Source organism: Acanthaster planci, linkage group LG08 (assembly GCF_054643075.1).
Source record: "Acanthaster planci isolate LZ-2023a linkage group LG08, COTS_SCS, whole genome shotgun sequence".
In the NCBI taxonomy this organism is placed as follows: Eukaryota; Metazoa; Echinodermata; class Asteroidea; order Valvatida; family Acanthasteridae; genus Acanthaster; species Acanthaster planci.
In genome coordinates, this window is record NC_141784.1 from 8,493,336 (window position 1) to 8,518,335 (window position 25,000).

General features: G+C 41.2%; 2 protein-coding genes across 5 annotated transcripts; one reads left to right on the top strand and one right to left on the bottom strand.

The window, feature by feature from the left end:
* Window positions 1-281: 281 nt before the first annotated feature.
* Window positions 282-10,373, bottom strand: fah (fumarylacetoacetate hydrolase). 2 transcript variants are annotated; one of them, XM_087140348.1, is made up of 12 exons: window positions 10,192-10,373; window positions 8,512-8,622; window positions 7,678-7,799; window positions 6,677-6,817; window positions 6,258-6,355; window positions 5,453-5,505; window positions 4,889-4,988; window positions 4,418-4,548; window positions 3,886-4,008; window positions 3,497-3,598; window positions 3,248-3,365; window positions 282-2,827 (listed from the first exon to the last, which is right to left on the bottom strand). In XM_087140348.1, exons 1-12 carry the CDS (start codon window positions 10,270-10,272, stop codon window positions 2,745-2,747), a joined length of 1,263 nt encoding a protein of 420 aa, XP_086996474.1. In that variant the 5' UTR covers window positions 10,273-10,373; the 3' UTR covers window positions 282-2,744. The 2 variants fall into 2 exon arrangements, with proteins under 2 accessions (XP_086996474.1, XP_086996475.1); XM_087140349.1 differs by lacking the exon at window positions 10,192-10,373 and adding an exon at window positions 10,038-10,172.
* Window positions 10,374-12,474: 2,101 nt separating this feature from the next.
* Window positions 12,475-24,993, top strand: LOC110987288 (uncharacterized). 3 transcript variants are annotated; one of them, XM_022249885.2, is made up of 13 exons: window positions 12,508-12,611; window positions 14,688-14,774; window positions 15,151-15,263; window positions 16,480-16,513; window positions 16,752-16,803; window positions 17,388-17,637; window positions 18,344-18,672; window positions 20,142-20,237; window positions 20,745-20,920; window positions 21,396-21,453; window positions 22,115-22,186; window positions 22,452-22,611; window positions 23,063-24,993. In XM_022249885.2, exons 2-13 carry the CDS (start codon window positions 14,760-14,762, stop codon window positions 23,121-23,123), a joined length of 1,416 nt encoding a protein of 471 aa, XP_022105577.2. In that variant the 5' UTR covers window positions 12,508-12,611; window positions 14,688-14,759; the 3' UTR covers window positions 23,124-24,993. The 3 variants fall into 3 exon arrangements, with proteins under 3 accessions (XP_086995732.1, XP_022105577.2, XP_022105579.2); XM_022249887.2 differs by having other exon boundaries at window positions 14,688-14,761; XM_087139606.1 differs by lacking the exon at window positions 14,688-14,774 and having other exon boundaries at window positions 12,475-12,611.
* Window positions 24,994-25,000: the final 7 nt, after the last annotated feature.

The following is a 25,000-nucleotide window of genomic DNA, read 5'->3' on the forward strand; positions in this document are numbered from 1 at the left end:
TTTAGCCAATCGCAAAGACGCTAACAGAAGACAAAGGTTACTATGGTTATTCCATAGAGCTATATATAGCTCTACTGGAATTTTCAGACAAATTGCATTCTCACGGCCAAAAATGTTACGAGCAAAAGATCCTTTATGATGTGACGTGCAGGGGATGAGGGGATGGCCCACAGTGTGTGGGTGGGGTGGGGGTCACCATAAAAAAAAAATACCAGCCATGAACTTAACATTAAATTTTGCTCATATAAAGGAATAAAACTGATGCAACTGAAGACAAGATCTGCAGATGTATGAAGACCAACATAGTGATCGTTTTTATTTCCTGCTTTCCTGGCTTGTTCTCACTGAACATTAAGAGAGGGAAGACATTCAACCAAATGCAGTTTCATACATGTATTTGGATTCCACGTTCTTGGTATTGTTTTGGTACGCCTAGGTAGATGTTTCCAACTCCAAGTTATTGTCAGGGCACGAGAATGAAACCAATTTATGAGAGTGCAATGTGTGAGAATATACAGAAGACATAAAAAAAACCAAAAAAACAAATGCAGACCAAAGTAAAATGAAGTTTCATACCTCAACAGCTATCCCATTGTAAAACTGAGCAGAACAAGGCAACAAAATCTGCCTTTATTCTTGGCATACATCCTGACATTTAAAGCTAAACATCAAGGATTGAGAGGAAAATAAATGCATGATGCAAACTTTACAACTTAGAGAAAAAGAACCGAACAAACTGAGCTTGGTGTGTACACCAACCGTCTGCAGTCCACTTGACACCAACGAACGTATATTCCCCGTGTTCTGAGTAAAATCTGGAAAAAGAAGTTTTCAACGATCGTGCCGGTATAAGATCTATTGCCCAAAGCAACAACTTCTTTCAAAAATTTCACTTCATATCATGCATCATCTGCAGACGAATTGTATAACAGGTAGTCTTAAAAAGAAAAAAAAAGAAGACGACAGAAAGAAAATGAATTCACATACAAACCACCACACAACCTGAGAAACAGTCTTTTGAAGAGAACTTGAAAAAACACTGGAACCTCCGCATTCCCCTCTGGCAACTAAGCCCCGCCCCATATTAAGACAGAGCAACTGCTTTGCTGAAAACAGACTACCCTTTCCCCAAAGTTTACAAAAATTCATCAATGAAAATATGGAGATAAAAATTTTTTATCTTTAAGACAAAGGTTTATAAATTGTAGCAACTTAAACAATACTTTTTGCTGGTAAGGTCAAACTTTTGCAAAACAATTGTAATACATGTATATTATCTCTTCCTTTTGGGTATAACAAAAACAGGGCACTCTTACATTTGTGCAAGTTATAGTTAATTTCCTAGGACGTTATTCTTTAAAACTTGGTGGATTTACACTCCTTCCACAAATTCAGAACTAAAAAGGGCTAAAATAACATTTCAGTTGAGCAATACAATAAATCATCCAATCTTAATGCCTGGATTTCTTACACTACATTGTAAAGTGTGCCCCAAATTAGTGCAAGCAAGCACAAATATTTAAAAAATAAAATGTCACCTTGCATTTAGAATATATTAATTATAATATATTGTAAGTTATATTCATAACTTCAGTGGATTTAACAGGGACAAGGTTAACTTGATGCTATTTATGTCGTCTTATTTATTTTTAGTGATCCACAAACATGCCCCAGTAAAGACCAGCGATCAAAATTGAGTTTGTGCCACTTTCCAGTCCAATCACTAGACCTTACTGAAATATCTAAATGCACCTTTAACCTAAACAGTTCAAGTTCAAAGGGGATGCTGAGCACTGAAACAGGATGAGAAGTAATCCTTTCTTCTGAATGTGGCACAAGGTCAATTGCCATGTTTAAATTACAGTACATGTATGTACTTCCACCTTTTTCTGGGGGACACCCTTTCCACCGTGTTTTCCAAGGAAACAGCCATCAGAGGTTTGTGGTTCAATAAATGTATGTTTGCAAGTAGAAAGAGACACAAACTTACCAAAAATAACTCAATGATTGCTTTTACTGCAGCAGGAAATCAGAAAAATGAGGAAATACCCAGTTGCAGAGACACTGTGCAGAGTTTTCCAACTTGCACTTTTTTTCAGTGATTCTGTTCTAACTTATGATAGCATCTCTAATGCTAAATCACAACTAGCAACTTCAACAAGTTGCTGGCAGATTATTTTGGAGGGTGGAAAACAGATTTTTAATACATAAAGAAATAAAATGCTGTTTGATCTATAAAAACCTTTCTGCAAGCACCAACTGCAATAAAGTATCAACTATCCGGTTAGAGGTGAGGAAAGGATAAACTTGCTCTTTTGTTATTTTCTCATTTGTATCACATCCACGGAAGTATTTCAGGTTAGTTTCTCGTGTGAAATGCTCTGGAAATTTTCCTAGTATTATTCTATTTGTTGGGTTGTTTGTGGAAGCTTGCCCTGTTCAAAGCTACATTTCTTTCTTCGATCCCTTTGCCTGCAAGAGTTAAATTCAGCATCTAAAAGGGCCTTCCAAAGTTCATTCCTTCCAAATACATTCCGTAGCTCCATAAGTGACAACTAATAATATTATGGACAATCCCAAACACTTTACTGCAACTACACATTTCAATGGTCCCCTGTGCTGATAAATGGGCTTGAAGTCATGCATACTTCTCCTATCGTGTCTTGAGAATCTAGAGGGTGCTCTGGACTAGCAGTGTTACTGGGGAAAAAAAACAGCAAAACTGCAGAAGCATGTTGGTTCTTTCACTGGTAGGGGTTGACTGCTGGTAGTAGTTTGCCCGTGCAGGACCCAAAGCCGACACGGTAACCATCTCCCTGACAATAACCTATGGAAAAATGAACACGGAGGCGTGGCATGGAGGCTGTTACAAAGGTCTGAATCTACAGGATGATTTAAGCAATCCTGGCACTGTGATATGAGGACAAGAACACGGCACAGGAAAACCGGATTCCTAAATGTCGAAGGCTAAAGTGTTAAGCTCAAGAATCAAACCTGAATCCAGTTTTGCCCACTGGAATAGCACTGAAAGGAGCTGCACTTTGCACTTCACTGGAATTTGAATCAGCATTTTAATTCTGTTCATTTTTATCTACCAAATTAGCAGTTTTTCCTTGAATGTGGCACCAATCATCCACAATTCGCACCACTTATAACTTGAAATGAAAAAAGTCAAACTTACGAGCTGCAAAGGTTACACCAATTTGTACCCCCCCCCCAAAAAAAATTTCACAATCCATAATGCTACCTGTGAGGATGACTTCATCTCCATCCTTCAGGAATTTGCGTTTGATTCCGTTGCCGAGATCCACTTCCCTGGTGCCTTTCCAGCACAGTTCCAGCATGCAGCCAAGTGAGTCATCGGTCTTTAAGAAGACACATATTAAAAAATCTGACTTAAAGTTTCGGAGTAACGCTGTCTACCCAGTGATAACTCATGTGGGAAAAGTAAGTTCCCTGGGAAGATGATGTGTAGTTTGGATGACGTTGTACTTACTGGACCACTGATGGTGCCAGAGGCCAGAAGATCTCCTGGTTGCATATTACACCCTGTCACAGAATGGTGGGCCAGCTGCTGTTTCATAGTCCAGTACATATACTACAGCAAAGGCAGTCAATATATAAAACAGTAAACACTCAATATATAACTATGACATTGGGCCGGGGGGCAGTAAATCAAACCACAGACAACATAAATCAAAATAGGAAACACTAAACATGAAATTTAAAATACTAAATTTTTACGGCCTAATGAGTAAGGAGACTGATTTTTTGAAGAAAGAAATTACAACAAAGAGCATCCTTGCATGAAGCAAAAGCGTTCACAAAAATATCCCCACGAAAGTCCAAGCAATCGGGCCGACTAAGAGAGCCACTGGGCCTCACCTTGAAGTTGGTGCGGCTGACCACCGCCGGTCCGTTGGTCCCCTCAGCAGAGATCGCAGCTGTTAGGTTGATGTCAAAGTTGAAGTTGTCCTCGTGCTGAAGATACGGAAGAGGCTTGGGGTCCTGGAAGATTTGGTTAATACGAAGTTGTTGACTAGATGAAAAACTTCAAAGAAGACTACTTCATTACTAGCTATTGTTTCCTGTCTCATTTCTTATTCACAGTCCTAAAATCAAATGACACAGAAGCATTCCTTTCTTACTATTTATGCTTCGTTACATACCTATTCCCCATCACTTATGAATCAACACGTGATTTCATTACTGGCCCGAATCGTGATATGATTTATGATTTGATTTGCATCTGATCACAGATCTGATTGTGACAGACTTGTAAATTGATTTGTTACAGACTTCACCACAACTGCAATTTCAATGTTTTATGCAAAATAAAAGTGTGAATGAATCCTCACCGCCAAAGTAATTTCTATGACGTGTTTGTGACAAAGGGGCCTTGCAATGTTCCACTGACCTGTGTGTGGTTTGTCACAATGAAGGGGGCAAGTGCTTCCATGGTCACCACCCAGGGGGAAATGGTGGTCCCCAGGTTCTTGCCCAAGAAGGGACCCAGGGGTACGTACTCCCACTTCTGGATGTCACGGGCTAAAAACATAGAGAATCCAAGGTAAACAACTCAAAATGCAATCGGCAATGGTGACAGGAAATCTTACAATAGTTGGCTTGTATTTTTTCTATGTGCAGCCTCTAATACTGGGGCTGAAGGCACTATGCATGCACAACTTGAAGCACCCCCTCACTGGCAAAGGAGAGACAAGTCGATAGGAATCATTTCAACTGGGTGCCGGTAAGAATGGAGAGACTGTACATTCCAGCATTAATTAGTCCCACGTGCTCGGCAATTTATGCCCCAAACATGTATAAATCTGGGCGTGCGCAAGCCCAACTGGACACAACTTTGAAAATGACGCCTGTCGACACTGACCGCTCCAGTCGTTCACGACCACCATGCCGAAGATGTGATCCTGGGCCTTGCTGATAGGGATGGGCTCACCCAGTTTGTTGCCAGGACCAGTGAAGAATGCCTGGAAAAGGAAATAAACACATACGGCTCTCGGCATTGAAATAAAATTATGCTTCTGACATTCACAACAGTTTGCCATTAATTGCCGACCAATGAGAGAGAAAAAAGAATGGTTAATGGGCTGCAGAAGTTTCCACTGTTCTTTGACCAACTTCACTTTAAACACCCTTCTTTGTTCTGTCCTGTAAAGACCACACGGTTATAGCAGTGACTGTGGGAACAAAAACTTGTGTGGAGAGACCGAAAACTCCTCCAAACTCGATCCAATTTTTCCTGCCTATTAAAATTTGCCCCTCAACAGTGCTCCCCAAGGCCCACCTGCAAGCCGATCATGAACACAAGTACTGCTGTGGCATTAGCATCTTTCTTAACAAACAACAATGTCAAAACAACTCTGAACGTTTGAATTTATCCGCTCTTGGCAGACGGTGCATTTGTGGGAACAACGTATGACTCATATCTTACCATTTCCAGTTCAAAGTCCATCAATCTGCAAGGACCAAAAACTGGAGACTGGCCTGAAGGGAAGAGTGATTAAGGAGAAAGATGATGCAGCTGTCAACATTGGTTGCTTAGCAATCACTCACTGATGCAGCTGGTTTAAAGACAACCCATCTAGCCAAATTAAATGATTAGATCACTAATTCCTCAGTCCCCGCACGGAGAAGCTTTGATGTCATCCTGAGCACAGACATGTTAATTCATGTGCGTGTTTGTAGAACACAGTAAAATAGGATGGAATGCATTCTGAATGATGTACTCTAAAATGCAGCATGGAAGTATAATATTTGAAACTTAAAATGCACAAGTGTGTTTTCTATCAGTAATATGACGTTAAAAAGCCCAAGCAAAATATATATCTGGAGTGCATATGGGCATGTCTGTCTTGTTTGAGCTGAGCAAAATGAAATGCTTACTTAATGATAGTGTGTTTGAATAGGTTTATGGCATATCAGCTTTGTCAACACAAAAACGAACCCAGATGTGCAAAAAACGTATAAAAGCCAAACAAAATTTTGAGATCTCCATGGGTTTGTGTACAAATATGGATGCGCCCAGCAAGCTTCACTTTGCGCAGTTTACTTGAAATTTGAATCACAACTTCACTATTGAGTCACAAAATATTGATGACCTTACTCTATGAGTTTAACAATTAGCATAAAATTTTTCTGCTTGTTTTTCTTCATGAGGCCAAATTATGGAGGCTGTTTTCAACCAATAACGATGCTAATGATGGTTGGCAGCACGAAACGTGTCAAAGTAGCCTTACTGTCATCTGTCCTTGTCTGACCGCAGGGACGCCTGATTGGCGTGCCAGAAACCACCACCGATGATGCGCGACCATGGTAACCAACAGGAAGATGCTTCCTATCAAGAAAGAACAAGATTCACTAATTTTCTTTTGCTGTGTCAACATTAATAACAAATTTAACATTGTACTGATCAAAGAAGTCCACAGATACCCACCTGAGGTGTCTGTTAATTGAAAATGTTTCAATTATGAAAGGAGCCCCTACTTAAGAACTTGCTGTATTTCTGTTCTTAATTTGCTTGACAAGGAAGGATCCAAAAAGCAGCGTGCATGAGTTTGGCCAGCGTTGAAACAAGCAAACTCCATCTTTGTCAAGTCTTTCTGTGCAGGGGGAGGGGAAATCTCTGAAGTGTGATGTATCTCGGTATTCCACTCACCAGTTCGGCATGAGGGCGTTTTCTTTACCACGGAACATGATGCCCACGTTGGTGGCGTGGAAGACGGACGAGTAGAAATCTGTGTAGTCCCCAATCTTGACCGGCAGATGCATGATGGCTGAACTCTGGGCCACAAAAGCTCTGAAATGAAAGCAGTTTTTACAGCCGTCAATCTGACCGGCTTGCAAACTTTGCCCACACCAACTTCATGTCTAATGACGGGTATCATGTATTTGGGGGAACTTTGGCCAACGCAAGGCTTTTAAAGAAACACACTGAATTTTAAGTCTTGAATTACTGGAAACACTTTAAGTTAGACTAAAGAGTGGGACATTTATACATTAAAAAAATTCCAAATCCGTTTACAGAGTTTCCCACACGTTCAAATAAATGTAAGTTTCAGAGATTTATTTGCTAAAGTTTGGTTTTCTTTTGAGTTACTGCATTTTGTATGGGTGGTCTTAAACTTTTGCAAATGACTGTATTGTTTCAAAAGTGAAAACTACAAAATGAACAGGTTCATCTCAGGGTTGGGAGTTCCTAATATGTCAAAGTGAAGAGGAACGTAGATGAACTATGCCCACTGGCCGCTAATCTGATGATCAGAATTGACCTTATTCGCAAGTCAGCCATACTAAATTGAAAGTGAGGTTAACTTTTGATTTGGGGAACTCGAAAAAAATAAAAATGAAAGCAACGGAGTGAAAGTTCAATGCAAATTAACATAACACTGCTAAATACATGTAATTAAGAATTTGAGATTAGTCACATCAAAATGCTTATAGGCAACCTTTAAAAGAACTGGTTGTGAGGCATGAAACCAAGAATTGTCTGCCACTATCCAATTCAACAGATTACATGATCTAATATGAATTCTGGCAGTGCCATTCTTCTTAAGCAAAACATGACTTTTTACTGAGGTACAACCTCTGAAGTTGGAGGGGAAGGATAATTTGAGGTGAAGCAGAGACTTGGACAAGCCCCAAAGAATTGGAATTTACTTTGCTCTGAGGTCGGCATTATCCCTGAGCACTGCCTCATCGGCTGACAAGATTCTCTGCAGTGTCTGTCGTGCCTCCTTCCAGGCAGGTGGACCCAACGCCATCAGATCATTCAGGACAGGCTGGCATAAGGCAGTTCAAAAACCCAAACAAGCAAACACATTTACATCATTAGTTTCATCGGCACCGTGCTGAGATATCGTGTGATGTGGTGGAAGCTGAAGGCTGGAAAGCAATTCTTCAAAGCCTGAAGGTAGTTGACCACATGGTTCCCAAGGCAAAGGTGAAGGAATTCGTTAGTCAACCTTCAATACTGAGGACAGACTGACTGTTCACCCAATATAAACCATGTTAGATTTGTTTTACTATGCATCATACATATTCAGTTGCCATTCAGGCTTCATTAAACACACTGATCGATATTTAAAGGTGATGCCATCTTTTAAGTGATGCTTGCACATTGTACCTCAAATTGATGCTTTTCCAAGAAGTAAACTGCTCCCATGGTTAGCAGTGAAACAGTTTATTACATTTGCATACATGACTTGAGCATGGATCCTTGTTTGCATGCCAGTAGCAACTGGTGTATGGTGAGGAATGGACCACTGAAAATTTGGCTTTCTCATAAATATGTATGAAGAATAATGCAAAAGTAATTTGAAATACAATACATGTGCTGTGACTATGTGAATCAGCCAATCCTTTCAGCGCTGTCATAGCGAATGCACCTCAATAAAGTTCAAGCTCCAGTAAGGCGCATTTAGCCCATCGTTTTAAAGTGGGCGGAAAGCTGTGCATGTCGTCCCTACCCACAGAATCATGCCCACTTCCTACCTTGTCAAATGCATCCCTGCAGTCCGTCAGGTGTGGTCCACGGAAGAGCTCCTTGACGACCGAGAGGTCCAACACTTGGTCTCCAATAGCAACTCCAATCCGATGCACTGGCTGTTGTGTACAGAAAGTCGGAAAGACAAATGAACCGTGAAAGGTGATACATCTGCTTCAACTAGCCAACAAGTCTATTCTCAACAATTGGGGGGGGGTCGAGGGACAAGTGCCCCCCCCTACTTTTGGCAGGTTCTCTAATGTTTCAAAACAATCTTCCACAACTCAAATAGATCCCTTAATCGCGTCCAAAACACAGGGTCCCACAGTTGTATGAAAAGTGATCTGGAACTGTCACACATTTACTCACTAATAGGCCATTCACTTACAATTCTAACAATCGAACATGTGGAAACGTTCAGTGCATTTCTGCATAGCATCAAGTAGCGTGAAAGGGAATTTTGCCTCTTTGGAGGGTGTTACAACATGTACGGGTACATGATTGCCATAGTAAAGTCATGCAGGCCATGAGAATGACTTCGGCCTAACGTTAGGGTCTGAGAAGGCCTACGTGTGTCATGCTGTGTCTAACTCAAGTCCTAATGGAATGCTCATGACACCAGCATGACCGGGAAGTTTGTGCATTGCCACATGCATGACATGATGTTGTTACGCCCGAACTATAACATCAGTCCCAACTATAGTTAGGACTGTCCCAACTAGAGTGTTATAGTTGGTCCAGTCCAAGTACACCACAGTACCCCCAGAACTGTGGGGTCTGATGTCCGTCCTGCTCCTACAAACACGGACGTTGGACCCCACAGTTCTGGGGGTACCTGTGCTGTACTTGGACCGGACCGGACAGTGTCATGTCATAGATGAAGTGTGATATTTTAGATTGTGTAAAGTGTAAGATGCACAAAATTGGATAAGGTTGAGAAAATCTTTACAGAAACTGGTCAACAATAGTTAGGCCAGCCCAACTGTAGTACTACAGTTGGGATTGTCTCAACTATAGTTGCAACAGACGTAGCCCCAGACCGGGGGCCAGTCTACTGGACTCCTTCCATACCCTAAGCCCCACAGCAATCCATTCAAAAAGTGGAGACTCAGCGAAAATGCCTTCTCGGCAGTTAATCGCTGTAGTAAACAGTGGCCTAAATCGAAACCAAAATTTCACAGATTTCTACAAATTGGAAAATTGCCCAAAGTAATACATTGGGGGTTTGACTGTTGATGGGGTGAATGATCCATACACGCAAAACGGGTTTCACAGAAGGCATTTTCGCTGAGTCTCCACTTTTTGAATGGACTGTTGTGGGGCCTATACAAACGGAGTCCCAAAGACTGGCTCCCAGTCTGGGACTAGGTCAGACGCAGTGATAGTTGGGGTATAACACAGTCATGAACACTGGGGGTGGAGTTACTCTGTCATCAAGCAAGCCACTCAACTTCTTAAGCTAGGCCTACTCTAGGGAACCCTACTCCTCCCCATCATGAGTGATTTATCTCCTATTCGTAATACAGTTACGCACACGCAGCCGAGACTTGAGAAAAGATGAAAGTGTGAACATTCACAGTACGCTCGGCGTGTGTGCAAACGCAGCGAGTATGAACCAGCCATGATGAGGAGAGCGACGGCGGTGCGCACGTGCACGCCACGGTAGTAGGGTGTAGTTCCGATCTCACATTATCGGCTGTTGAGAAGACTCCATAGGGAAGGTTCTGAATGGGAAAGTCACAGTTTTGCTCATATGTAATAAAAGACATAATGAAGATGATTTCAAGTCAAAGTTTAACTCAAATATCCTTGGACACGTTAGAAGACAACCACCACTCTTCGTTATTTGTTGGTAGCAGAGGCGGTAGCACAACTGGGGAAAAGCACTTATGATAATTTATGCTGACGTCACACTTTTGGGGCCGGTCTAAAGGATCACCCGGTACCTACGGGTCCAGTCCACTAATTCAAGCCCCATTGAAAACAGTGTAAAATCAGCACCGTTCAGGGCCCAATAGCATGCACGCCGACATCCCTGAGATTTCTGAAACACAAATGAAATTCTTGTCTGGTCACTTATCTTTCAATTTCTTTTCAATTTTTTGTGGGTTAACCAATTACATTTTTAATTATTCCCACAAAACAAAATCACCCCCCCAAAAGTGATTTTTCCGAAGTCTGATTGCAGCCATTTTTCAAGAGGCAACCCTCAACTTTCTCGGGCACTTACTAGTAGGACCATTTTTCAACCGTACTTTTTAGCCCTTCTGCCCTCATATGAAAGCTCAAAGACCCAGGGAGTTGATCCTGGCAACGATTTACACAATCTCCCCATTTTGGGGGCCAAGCAATCTCCTTTTTCAAAAGATACTGTGGGGGGGCACTTTTAATGCTAATAAGCTGGTAAAAAATTCTCACTTGAATTAGTGGTCTGCACCCCCACACCCAGGCACCTGGATATGAATTATGCAAGATGTAGAGCTATAACGAGGATAGGAGGGCCTTGACTATTAGTCGGGTACTAGGAGCCACCGCAGACCGGTTTGAATAAAGTTCAGAAACTGTTGTAAAACTGAACGTTGTAGTGTTTATCTGAACGAAGCTTTACTGGTACTTTTAAAACACGTATTAACTGCGAATAACGGTGGAAATCTGTGGTCTGATGGTCTGCTTTTATTTTTTTCTTTTCATGTTGTTCCCCTCAATTTATTGTGTTTAATATTTTTCCTATTAAAGTCACCTGTCTGTGCTTTTTGTACCCCTAATAATTTTATGATGTAACAGTATCGGGCTTCATTTTCTGCTGTTGACAACTAAGTTTAACCGACAGAAATATCACACTTGTTTTTCCCGTCATTACTAGTGGCAGGGTTCTCCCCACGTACAAACTTGCGAATCGGGGCCGCTTATAATTATCTGTTCACAATGTATGTAAATATTTACATATTCACTATTTATTATAATGTTATGAAATCTCAACTATTGTTGCCAATGTCTGCATGAGTAAATAAATAAATGAATAAATAAAAAACGCTAGTTATTAGTAAGCTAGCAGAGGTGCACATCCCGAGCAAACAGGTGGTGTTTACAAACTTGAAAAAGTTTAGAACGAGTTGATAAAAAACAGAAAAAAAATACAGCAAATCTAGTTCAAACAAATCGCCCGCAGTGGTAATATGATGAGTAAACTGAAATTCAGACTATTAAGGCAGCCAAGGAACTCGTTTTGCCAGTTTTTATCCTTTGACGTTCGATTTAATGCCATTTTAGAGAAAAGTGGAAATTTAGGCATTCATGGTGACCCGCCGATACAAGGGCACAAGGTTCAAGCATGCATACGTCAGGTTGTATTCAAAATTGAGTCGCATTTTTATGAGAAAATTGCTCAGGATGTTGGGTTTCATCTAAAAACATGCGTTCCTTAGTTTCACAATGTAAATTTGCCACCTTTTACCTCGACAAAAAAAGGGTAATCTTCTCTAGGCGGGGCTCATAGTTCGCTCAAACTTCGAAACGTTTGGACCACGAATAATAACATCCAATGGTGTGGAAAATGTCCACTGGACATCTGGACATGAGTTTTATTCTCAGAAAATCACCGTCAAGTTACGCGCAGTCACATACAGTATTGCATAATTCATGTTACCAGCATTAGATTATGAGAATTTTACATAATTTATCATAAGTACCCTCCTCCAGTTGTAATATTATGCTGCCTTCTCGACCGCTTTGGTAAAACCATGGAGGTAGAATCAACGGGCCGTTTTCCAATATTCAATTCGGCTCCGTCGCAGGCTTTAACTGTTTTTTTTTACTACCTGACTTTGAAGCTGTAAGCGCACTAATTAGTCTAATAGTGCCATAAAGCATCAAATAGGACGCAAGAGGGCAAAAACTTACAGTAATTTAATTTGATTTAAACGCTTCAGGCCCACAATCGGGGATTGGTTTTGGGGACAAAGCATAAACGGAAACGAAGTTGAGTATTGGAAAACGGCCATGATCAACGTTGACTGTGATCACTTTATCAAGAGAGGGCGTTTTCATCTCTAATGGCGACGTAACGCTCGTCAATTTACGAATTTTTCGAAAACAATGTTGGAGTGAGGTAGGAAAGTTTTCTTGCCTTTGAACTTGTGCTGGTATGAGTGTGATGCGTAACTAAAGATGGAAGACAAGCTAAATAACAATCTCAAGATGGACCGTTAGCCTGACCTGAGAATTCAAGCCTGTACACAGGGGCCTACATGCATGTACATGCTGTGTATGAATTAAAAACCTACCCCCAGAACCGAGAATTGGTCGTGGAAGCGGGGCGGACGTCGGACCCCACAGTTCTGGAGTTATTGAAAACCTTCAAATTATGTCAATCATGTCATTGAACTTGCACTGGCTTTGTCATGTTTGTAGGTTTAGGCCGTCTTCTCATGTGTTCTTATTCCTCCATGGTCTTCTCAAAACAGAGATCAAAGCTGCTAGGCCTAAATAGGCTACTATTGTTGGTTTCCCTTATTGTTGATGTTATCATGGTTATCATTGGGGGTGACTTCAACTTTTTGGATATGGGAAGAGTTCCGTATACGGATGCAACTATTACTAATTACAGTCATGACAGTGGAACGCCACTATAACGAACACTACGGGGCCCATGCTAAATGTTTGGTACAGTGGTCATTCGGTTAAAGCGAATTAATTGCTGAAAATTTCGTTGCCATGTTGAATAGTGCCCTCTCTTGTTTAACTGAAGTGCAGCATCTTGTGATACTATGGTTTGCTGTTTTCTTGATGATTTGCCGATGCATTCACTTTAAGGTTTCTAGAAATGTATAGTCTAAGTATTAATTATTTTTGTTTTTTATTTAATCTTGAGTTACAAAATTGATATCAAGTTTGTCCTAAAAGTCGTGAAGCTACCACACAGGATCGATCTCTGATGCATGCTGTGGCGCATCTCAGTTGATTTGTGTATCAGCGGCGCCGTCTTTAGACTATTGTTAGTGCAGTGCCACGGTGCACATACTTGCGGTTTTCTTCCGCACCGATCATGCAGAGTCGCAAAACCAGTGTCCATTCAGTACCATTGATAACTAGTGGCTTTCCCGTCTAATCCTTGGGGGAAATAATGGCCACTTGTCACTTTCCAACATAAAAAATCATGTTGACATTCGGGGATTACAAACGGCAACTGAATAGTGTTTAGTAGGTTCTGTGATCAAATTACGACGATGTTCGGTACAGCCAAATGTTCGGTAAAGCGGCGTTCTGCTGTATAGGCTAAGCCTTTTTCATGTTTCATGTCATGCATTTGCGTATGCTAAGAAGATTTAAGAGAGGGGAACAAATTCATGACAAGAAAGTTCCGTAATGTTTGGTGAATGGATTTATTCCCCTCTAGCTTCGTTCGCTTACTCATGCGGGGTGCTAATTGAAGTTTTCTGGACATATTTTTGCTTTCTGATGGCTGTTAAGTCACTGTAGGAAAGAATTACTGGTGTTCATATATGGAAATCTTTCCAAAATGAGACTTATGAATCAGATTATTAGGAGAATGAATAAACTGTTTGTAAACTTTGGGCTTAAAATAGTTCTCTGTTTCAAAAATGAAAATGTGCCATGTTAGGATACATCAACAATAGAATTTTTTCAGACCAGTCTCAAAGGGTTTATGCACATGCACGGCATGTCAAGCGGCATCCGCATATGGAACTATTTCCTTGGATATAAGCTGGAACTCACGGAGCACCACAAATTCCAAAACAGCGAGCTAGCGTCCACATTGTCATTGCCAACCCACAACTTATCAGCAATATAGAATTGAATGAGAAGTCGTTATCGATTACTGTGGTTGCACCACACTTGTGCAAGGTTACTGTAAATGGCAGGTGCACGTTACATGGTGCTGTGGCTGCTCCAAATGCATGTGCACATCAGGTTTGAGCATGCATGGTTTAGTGTTATCCTGCAACAGTGATTAGTACATTCCTAGAATATAGTCTTCAAGTATCGCTCTCCATTGTATTATAAATATTTTGATTGAACCTGTGTAAACATTCTCCATGTTATGACACAGGAAATCTCGTTGTGTTAACACATTTGTCCAGCATGACATGGTTTAATTGACATTGGGCATGATTGGGCTTGGCTTAAAATTGAATTAAATGAAGTTCATTTGGGTGTTTTGCAGAAATCGTGGAGTACTCCGCAGAATTCAGAAGCAAGATAAAATTGAAGATGAGATGAATTGTCCAACAGCCTGATGTCAGACTTACATGTATTTATCTGTGCAAAGTTGCCCATGCAATAGAGGCCCCAGACATCATCATTGATGCACTTACTTTACACTTAGCACTGTGAAGCATTACGCCGCCTTTCCATATGTATGTTTTTTTGGGTGGGTTGCGTACACAATGCTTTCACGCGTTTCACTTTCATGGACAAAGAAATTTTTTTCATTTAACATAACACGTGTGCGTTCATGCGCTCAGCCGTCAAAAATGCCCTGGGAGTGATTTTGACAGATATGCAACGCTTGACGCAAGTGTTGACGGGCATATGGAGTTTCCGCCTTGAAAGAAATGCACCTGTTTTGCCTTTTTTGTTTATGCTTCTAATTTTTGTTGTATATGTATATGCATTTGTGTTAACAGGAAGAAATGCAAAATCAAAACAATAACGTCATGATCAGCCGACAATCAGGTAGCCGCAGTGGAACGCCCAACTCCATGATGGTCCTGGAACAAGGACACAAAAGCCCTTCAAGGTACTCCTAAGGCCTACCAAGCCTCACACACTAGAGCCAGTATGCTGGACAACCTCTATATTCTTGACCTTACGCCCAAAGGCAGAATTTTTGTGTGAGAATTTTTATTCTCTGAAATGTGATTACGCAAGTGTCATTCGTTGCCACACAAATTCACTCCCATTTATTTGCCTTAACTTGGAATGAGCTAGTGTCCCCAGTGCTTGATATGGCCTCAGAGAATGCCTAGTATTCCTCATATTGTGTATGGCAGTGATGTAGTCGAGACCACTTAAGACCTTCACAAGACCGCATGAGACCAGCACAAGACCCCCAGTCTGAGTTCAAGTCACAAGTTATTCAAATAAACTGCAACAAAGCATTCCTTTGTCATTATTCACACTGCTACTTGTGACTGGTCTTGGTCGTTAGATTGTGTCTGGTTTTATGTCTGGTCTTGTGATGGTCTCGACGTCAACACTGGTGTATGGGTCATTCCTTGAGGTTGGGGCACAACTTGTGACGGTGTCCTTGTTACATTGGTAACTTTTACCACCTGTCACGACCTGTAGAGTAGACCATTTACTCTGTCAAAATAACACACACCTCTGTATTCAGCCTTGCAAGATTTATTAACAATGTCAGTTTGGAATCCACATGCAGGGAAATAGCTGTTCATTTTTACGGAACCCATTTAACAATTGACACCGTCACAAATTGTGCCCCAACCTTATGGAATGACCCATCTTGCCAAGGTTAGGGAGGTACATGTTGTCCAACCGAGTGGCTCTAGTCAAAGGCTAATGGTTATTAACCACTGCTCCCATCTCTCCTCTTTCCAGCCTACCTGTACACTACTTGATTCTTGACAGTTAACATATTTATACATTGTACAGTTTCTGTCTGTTTTGATATTGATACTGGTAAAAAACTGTCTGGTGCACTTGAGTAAGCGACGAATATAATGGGAATGATGAGAGTGGTCAACCTGTAACAAATGTACTGGGTGAAGTCATTGGTGTCAAAGGTCAGTTTGGCAGGCATTAAGGAGTTTGTTTCCTTCACATGAAAACAACAATTAAATTATTTTTTGCATTGATGTATTTTGAAGGAGCCAAGCTTTTCCTCAAGTAGTGAACTCTGCTTCATTATTTTGCTAGGGGCTGTGGTGTACCTTCGATAACCTCCTGTCAGTCAGTATTTGTGAAGTAAATCTTGATTTTTTTTGTAATTTCAGACCGCCCTCCGGTAGAAGATCAGTCAATAGACAAGTAAGCTTTCTTGACATTTCTTATGCACAAATTGGACCTTTTAGGGAAATATCACCAAAATGAGAATGTTAAAAAAAAACACATTTGAAGTGAAACAGCAGAGGCGCATAGGTTAAAATACACTTGAACTGGACAAGATTAAGGTTCAGCACTTTTGAGTTATTTCCACTCGTTGGTCCAATGAATATCACTTTTGATTCCGGTTTAATTGATAAGTTGTTCTGTCTTTGGCCAACAGTCACCACTTAAAAGAGGGGGCAGCTCCTTGGAAATACTACCCTCCCAAGAAGGTAGGATAATAGTTGGAGAACTCAGCTGTGAATGTTTCAGAGCTTCCAGGCTGTCAGTTCTTTCACACAGTTCTCTCCAAATGTCATTTTTGAGAAAGAGGGTGTGGTTGAGAATCCTCCTAAACATCAACATCGTTAGACTGGCAGTAACATCACTGGGCGTGGTCTAGTGGTTATTTTAATCTTGGGTTTTTGTATTAGGTTAATTTTAGCCTGTACAATGTTTTGGTCAAATATGTATGTGAACACAACAGCATACCACGGTCGTAGGGTGAGACTTTGTCCATACTGGGTGTTTGGAGGCTATGTAGTCAATTTTTGCTATAAGACCACCTCAGTGAATAGCCCTAGCCACATCGGTAGCCTTTTTGGGGCTGTGTATAACAAGATTCAACAAGTCCATAATGGGGAGGTCAAACAGCCTCATCCATTAATCACTTGAATGGGACTGGCTCGACTCGTTATTGTTGTGTAACAAAGTCCAACAGACTTGTACACCTGTTGTACCTTGTTAGGTCTAGCAGGGTTAAGGGTTTTAAAGGGCATCATCATCAAAAATATTCTAATCATTTTCTTTCTTGCAGAGGAGAGAAGTGGGACCTCAAGTAGACTCAGTAATGATGGAGTGAATGTGGACAGCTCACGCCAGACTCAAAGTGCAGGGGCAATCAGCCGCCTTAGTTTCACAGAGGATGAACTTGGCAATGGTGATGGAAGGGGAGGAGGGGTGGAGCTGAAGAGAAGTAGCAGCATAGATGGGAGGGCGGAATTGAAGACGCCAGACTCTCCCAGGAAGCAGGTTTATCTAACCACGGTCAAGAGGAACTTCGAGCAGTGAGTAGGAAGTTGTGGGTGTTGGATAGTTTGGTGATGGGCTTGTTTGCTGGCTGGCAGGCTGGTTGACTGGCAGGCTGATTGGCTGGCAGGCTGGCTGGTTTTCTGGCTGGCTGGCAGGCCTAGGCTGGCTGGTTGGTTGACTGGCTGGCTGGCAGGCTGGCTGGCAGGATGGCATGCCTGCTGATGGCTGGAAGGTTCCAAACATATTGCTGGCAGACTGGCTTGTTGGCCATTGTCTCGTTTTTCTGGCCTGTGGATTGTAAGTATACTGGTAGGTTGGCATGCTAGAAGACTGGCTTGTTTGCTGATGGTTTGTTGTGCTGTTTGCCGGGAGGTTGCAAGCACATTGCTGGCAGGCTGCTCGTTAGCCAGTGCCTTGTAGTTTTGCCAGCTGGTAGGTTGAAGGTGTGCTGGTAGTTTGGCATGCTGACTCGTGTGTTAGGGGCTTGTTGGTTTTTCCTTATAAATGCAAGCAGCAAATATAAAATGTTACCTGATTTCATGGCCTTTTCTTGCAGGCCATTTCGCTGAAGATTTTCCAGTGTTCTGCTTTCTAGCTGTGGCTGGTTTAGTTCCTTTGATGGTTGAAGGTTTGATATTATTTGCCGAGTGTGCCTTCAGCAAATCCTTACAGAAGTGTTCAGATGGAGCATCTTAAGAAATATAATTTTTAAATACAGTTTTGCGTATTTTTTTCTCGCAGACATGGAATGCCAAAGAATGAAGAACTGGCCAAAGCTGTCCAGAACCTACCATCCCTTCAACACGGAGTCGTTGGCGATCCTCCATCATCCCTGCACACAACTCGCGACTCATCACACAGGAAAGAGCAGAGGGAAAGGCCAAGCCAGCACGAAACAGGCACCGACAACAATGAACTGAAAAACCCAGGCGAGATTGAGACTACTGTGGAGAGGTTGACCCTTGAAGAGGGTGAGGGTCAGAGGTCAAATGACAGAGGTCACAGTGATGAGATGAAGGACACAGACTCATATTATATCAGCCATGGTACTATTTCCAACAAGTCAAAAGGTGGGTGTCGTTGTTATTCAGTACTTTGCAGAAATGTAAAGTACAAAATTACAAAGTGTAGAGTGGTGTGTCAAATCAAGTACATTTGGGCAAGAAGTCAAGTTTAGGGTATTGCAATACTAGTAAAAATACACACACTTGTACATGTATTTCAAATGCTGCATTTTGGGGGGAAATGGAATATTTTCAAATTGAAAGGTTTTATTTGGAATCACTCTATTTCTCATCTCGAAAATAAGAAGAAAAGGCTTTAAAGTTTTAGTTAACAAAAAAGTAATTTGGCAATCAAATTTCTGGTTCAAGTTTTATAGAATACTTAAAGCAGCAGTAAACTCTTAATATACTGAGAAAAATCACTACAGTGTCATTTTAGCTGGTTCTCCATTTTGTAGCTGTAGCCATTTTACATAGCCAATATTCCCTTTGAGAAAATATTTTGTAAGGAATAAAGCGTCAGACCCTTTCACTTCAAAAATAATTCAATGCATCATAAAAATATTCATAGTGATAACCATGAACAGAAAAGTTCTGTTGGAGACGTGCTGTGTCAAGTTTTCCTTTTTCTTTCAAGTTGAGGCATATTACGTATGTACGATGCACATGTATATATTTGCTTTTCCAAACGAAAACTGAACTGACGTGCCAAATGTCATCCAGTAAAACACAAGAACACAGTAATTACCCCTGTGAGGTGGCACTTTGGTCCCCCAAGGGGCCAGAAATCACGTTTTGATCTCTCTACCAAGTGCCACATGACAGCCGACCAAAATTCTGTAACTTTTAGAGGTGGTATTAATCACCAGGTCACCCTGTCAGTTCCTGAGACTGGGCGGGGCAAATATCTCTCCCCCATATGTTTGTGTACAAAATCACTGCTCCCATGTGTCTGTGTACAAATCCCTGCTCCCATGTGTCTGTGTACAAATCCCTGCTCCCATGTGTCTGTGTACAAAATCCCCTTGAAATTGTTTGTGTTGTTGAAATCAACTCCCCCCCAGCTCAAACCACAGACCACATGCCCCAAAAGGACAATTTCCCCACAAAGCATACTTAGAAGCCTGCCTGGGAGGGTTTACATCCAGTTTGTGCCCCTCAAAAAGGCGGGAAAATGCAATTTATTAGGCAAATCTAGCACAAAAATCAATTCAATCCAAGAATGGACTAAGGTGCTGCAGTCTTGTTGAAATCAAGGACATCCTTTGTCGCAGAGCTAAGATTGGTAATATCAAATCCCCACCAAACTGTAGTTGGTGATGGGTAGAGAGCTGTGATTTACTGTTTATTAGTTGGTTTGTGTGGTTGTTGGGAGAGGAGACAAATATAAGCAGAGCTCCCTGGACATACCCATGAAGTTGGTACAGACGGTTTTAGATATTGAATGGGTCTTGGTATGTGAACGGTGCATTGTTGTAGACCTTTCCGGTTTTTAGTGAAATGTTTGTTCGTTTGTTTGTTTGTTTGTTTCAAAGCATACCCAGCATCAGCAGCAGCCAGTATTTCTTCCACTGCAGGGAGTGACTCCTACTATCTCACTCATGACAGAGATTCATCATCCACATCTTTTGGTTAGTCTGGCAAAGTAATATTTAGAGGAGTCTCAGCAGAATTTCAAATGTCTATGCGCCTCCTACGCGTGTTACTTTTTGGAGCGTGGCTCATTTCTGGTGGATATGAGAAGTTTGTTTAACCTCAATCCTTCAATTTCGATGTGATGATTTCACACCTCAGCGTTAAATAAAGTTGACTGAAGGAAGATTTTAACCTATACCTCTAGAATTCCATACCTGTACTCTGTTACCACCAATCAAAGTGCTGGATAGTTTAGCTGGGAAACCACTGGTATTTTTTTGGAGGTCAAAGCAACATTTCCATTAGGTGACATTTGATGAAAAAGTACTGAAAGGTAGGCTTAACTTTGTGCTTCCCATCCACCCCCCGGTATTGTTTAGACCTGCAAATGCGGACACTTTGATCTTGATGGAATACTTCCTCTGTGGCCTCATGAAACAAGGACAAAAGCAAGAAGCAAGAAAATACCATTTCCGTGTGGTGCAACTTATTCAAATCAACAGATACCAGGCAATCTTCCAGAGAAGCCGAGGAGCCACAGGAAGAGCAGGTCGTGGGAGCAATTTCAACGAGCGATGTCTCTGCCGAGGTTGAGGGAGATAATGATGACAGCAGTGATGATGATGACGATGACGATGAAGAGGAGGAAGGAAAAGCACCCTTTCAGCTTCTCGGAGAGGTAGGATACTACATGAAGCAGGGGTAGGGGGCTTATTAATCAGTGACTAGAATCAGAAACCATTACTGCGGTGCTACCATGCTCACTAGCAGGTTGTGGACAGGTGTCAAATCCTCGTCGACTGATAGGGTGTTTACAACTTTCCAAACTGTACATGTACCTCATGTCAAATGCGTGTGCTTACTTGCATTAATGTGTGTGGTACTATTCATTAACCCTATTAAGCACACCTGAATCTTCCAATTTTAATATGATTTTGCACACACCCTAGGGAGTTAGGGTTAATGGTGTGCTGCCGGATTAATCTTCAGCCCTAAATACTCTTTCTTTCTAGAAATTTTAGTGTCCCAATTTTTTGAAATTAGACCCTCAGAGATAATCTATTCCCTCTTCTCCCGCACCTGAAGTTAAATGGTCCACATTTTGCCACAAGACTACGTTTAATCCAACTGATTTAACCGATTGTATTTCATAGTTTCTGGAAGCAGTCATGGAGGAGGACTATGAAAGCGCTGAGAAGCTGTGCAAAATGGGTGAGTCTAATTGGCTTCCTATTTTCTTTGGGTCGTGTTACATAACCAAGTATTGTCAGATGGCTTTGACACTGATGTTGATGACCCATGTCCAGTCACTTGAGCGTATTTGGTGTCATTAATCATCAAATCCAAAATAGCCATGCTGTAGGTCACTTGAGGTAATATGCATATGTAAGATAAGCCCTTTCAGCACCATCAAGCACAAGCTAACATGCACTGACCATACTCGTGCTGGCATGACATCAGGGTGATTCTATTATTTTGGGGTCCAAAAGTGTGACCTTTTTGTGTCCCTGTAATTTCACCTCACCTGTGTAATTTTACAGGGAAATCTCACAGAAGTTGATTTCAAACTGTTTGAATTTGTTTTGCAGTTAATTTGCATTAATTAACCACTCTTTGAAATTACAGAATGTGTTCTGAAACTTACAAAAAATTTGTCAGATGTGACTGGGACACACACAAAAATTGGACCCCTAATTTATAGAATGACCCAATCCAGGCCCATCAGGTACTTTTACCCTAAATGGTTTTGCTTCATTGATATACTGAATGGGCTCACACCTGCCAGTGATATTGAAACTGTCCTTTTACCAAATCTTATAAAGTCTATGATCTATGGGTGATTTTTTACCCATTTATGATATGTTTATGGCAGTTCTGCTTTATGAACCCGACAACACTGAAGCTAAGCAGTTCCAGCCCCTGATTGAAGAGATGCTGAAACGAGGTATTTATTCCCAAAGTGTACCTTAAAATTCCTTAAAATGTACCTCAAAATTTTAGAAAAAGGGAAAAAAACCAGCTGCAAACAATTTTGAAGACTATTTTATTTCAACTTTCAAGTTATTGAAGAAGAATTTATTTAAGGAGGAATTATACAGGTCTTTATCTTTTTTAAACCAAGTTTAATCAATCAGTTTTATCGACCTTTTTAAAGCTGAGTAACTTTTAGTTTCATTGTTTGAAAAAAAAAAAATTCTTGAAAATTTTAGAGCGAGAAGCACAGTTGTGGGGTAGTGAGAGCGATGATGGAGATGACGAAGACGATGATGAAGATGACGAAGATGACGAAGAGGACGAGGATGATGAAGAAAGTGACGAAGATGACGATGAAGATGAAGAAAGTGACGAAGATGACGATGACGATGAAGAGTAAGACGTAGTATCTTCAATTCCTTCAAGAACAGAAATCCACAGTGGTTGATTCAGTGCACATGAAATAGAAGTTGGAAGTGCCTTATTACACTGCTAGCTACTCAGTTCTAAAGACGAGGTGAAATAAGTTACTCTTGACTTTTCCACCTGCTTGTACCTTGTACACACTTTCCAGGCCTGTTTGTGGAATTATGCCCTCAATGACAGTGGAAACTCTGCACATGGTGCTCAGGAATGAAGGTGTTAATATGAAAAGACCTCTTTTAACTATTAAAGGGGGAAGCTTTTATAATCATGAGTAACTGATTCTTCTTATTGACGTGAGTACAAATTTGAATTTGGGAACACACTCATGAACAAGCTCCTAGCAATGTGTTTTCAGGTGCAAGCCACATCAGTCATTTATTGGTTTAGTGTTAATGAGACCTTGTGCTTGATTTCACTTCAGTTCCAGCGAGGAGGAAGGGGAGACAGATGAGGACAAATCTGAGGCACAGGTTGAGAAATGACAGGTGTTCTTCAAGTACACTTTTATGCATCAAATCACAGCCTTGTAAAATGCTAAGATTTGTGCAAACTCCCATTTATTTTACTGATGTCACATTCAAGAGGACCAACGTTTACATGCATAGTAGGAAGATAAGTGTTATTGCAGGTTGGGTTTGCATGCTGCCTGAATTTTTTTAAAAAGAAATTTCATGCTATGTTAGAACTGTTGGCAGAAACTCTGGCGTGTTTGGTGGTTTTTGTGTGTGAAAAGGGGAGTTATGTTACTCACGTTGGATTGGAATCCACAACATTCTGCTTTCAATTGCCAATATTGTCAGCCATTAGGCCACATTACAGCAATCAAGTTTACTTGATAACCATGGTCAACCGCAGTTAGATTTTGTTGGAGGTTGGACTGGTGCAAGTTGACCATTCAGTACCAACCTACTGGTTGGCTTTCTGGCAGTCAGTAGCTACATATTGTAAAGTACAGAGCCAGGATTATGGTGTTGCCAGCATCTGACGACCATTTCCATTCAGTGCTTACCAAGAGTTCAAGTTACATGATACAGAGGTTGGAAGTACCCAAATAGTACTCAGACATCACCGGCTGGGGTCTTTGTTACATCAAGGTCACATGAGCAGTCACATACAGGGTGTCCAATCCAATACATTCTTGGTATCAAGAATCTGAGTACTGTTTGGTAATACAGTGACATAAAGTAGAACCGGTTTTTTGAAAGTTTCTGTTTTACTCTTTACCAGCATAATTTTCAGGCAGTGGTTGCCAAAACCTAAGGGAAGAATTCACAAGCTTGTCATGGACAGATATAATCGGCACTACTGGGGGATGTACCTTTGAATAGTTTGGTTTCACCCTTTGCCTACAGAATCTCTTCTTAAGGAGTTCCCAGTAAGCAATTTAAGTTTGCAAAGGGCACAGTTGATAAACCAAATTTCCCCTCCCCGATGGAAAATCCCAGTTGATGGTCATGGACTCGTTGGAAAACGATTATTGGTCCTGCATTCCTGTGTATTTAGTGCAGTTTCACAGAGCACCTTCTATCTTTGTATGAACAAAGACGACGAGTATATGGTCGTTTGAAGATGACTTGATGATCCACTGCATATCACCCTCTGCAGTGAAGCAAATGTTGGTTCAAGGAGATCAGACGGGCCAAGCATTGTGGATACTTAAGGGCGCAACCACTTTTTTGGAGGGGGGAGGGGATTATGTACCTGTACTCCCAATACTTTGCATTCAGAACTGTTCAAGGGTGGTTTTTTTTTTCCCCCTGAAGAAACAGAAAGCAATATGGCAGAAAAGTTGCAGTCTTTCACTGGCTAATGCTATAGGGGCGATTCACAATAGTGCGCCACCATGAATTTGCAACGTGTTGGCCAATCACAGCGCACGAAATTTGTCAGCCCTTTCCGAATGCGCATTGGGTTGACAAATTTCGCGCATTGTGATTGGTCAACGCGTTGCGATCTCTTGGTGGCGCTCTATTGAGAAACGCCCGTATTTCAGCCAACTCCTTATTTGTGGCAAGTGTGAAAGAAAAATCTGTGTCCGTCCTCTTCTTGTGCAGATAAATGTATATGCTTACAGAAAAACTGTATGTACAGAAAAATTGAATTTACATCTACGTGTAAATATGACAAAGCATGATACATGTTTTCAACAATAGCCGGCCTTAAAATATCATGGCAGTATTTATACTTACTATTCAAAAATACTTTGCAACTATAAAACAGGAATGCCGTCCAATGATTTTCTGTACAGAGTTGTGATTTTGACATATTTTCTACAGTTACAATGTTGCTGTTGTGATTGATACATATTTGATTTGTATGCTGTTGAAATAAAGGCATCAGTTGTCAAAACAACACGATT

Bases quoted from the DNA above. Each gene is read 5' to 3' on its own strand.
- fah (XM_087140348.1), bottom strand. From the start codon at position 10,272: ATGTCTTTTATTACATATGAGCAAAACTGTGACTTTCCCATTCAGAAC. The intron at 8,623-10,191 runs GTGAGATCGGAA...TGTACACAACAG, and splicing joins TCTTCTCAACAGCCGATAAT to CCAGTGCATCGGATTGGAGT. The intron at 4,549-4,888 runs GTCAGTGTCGAC...CTATGTTTTTAG, and splicing joins GGTCGTGAACGACTGGAGCG to CCCGTGACATCCAGAAGTGG.
- LOC110987288 (XM_022249885.2), top strand. The intron at 17,638-18,343 runs GTGAGTAGGAAG...TTTTTCTCGCAG, and splicing joins GTCAAGAGGAACTTCGAGCA to ACATGGAATGCCAAAGAATG. The intron at 18,673-20,141 runs GTGGGTGTCGTT...TTTGTTTCAAAG, and splicing joins TATTTCCAACAAGTCAAAAG to CATACCCAGCATCAGCAGCA.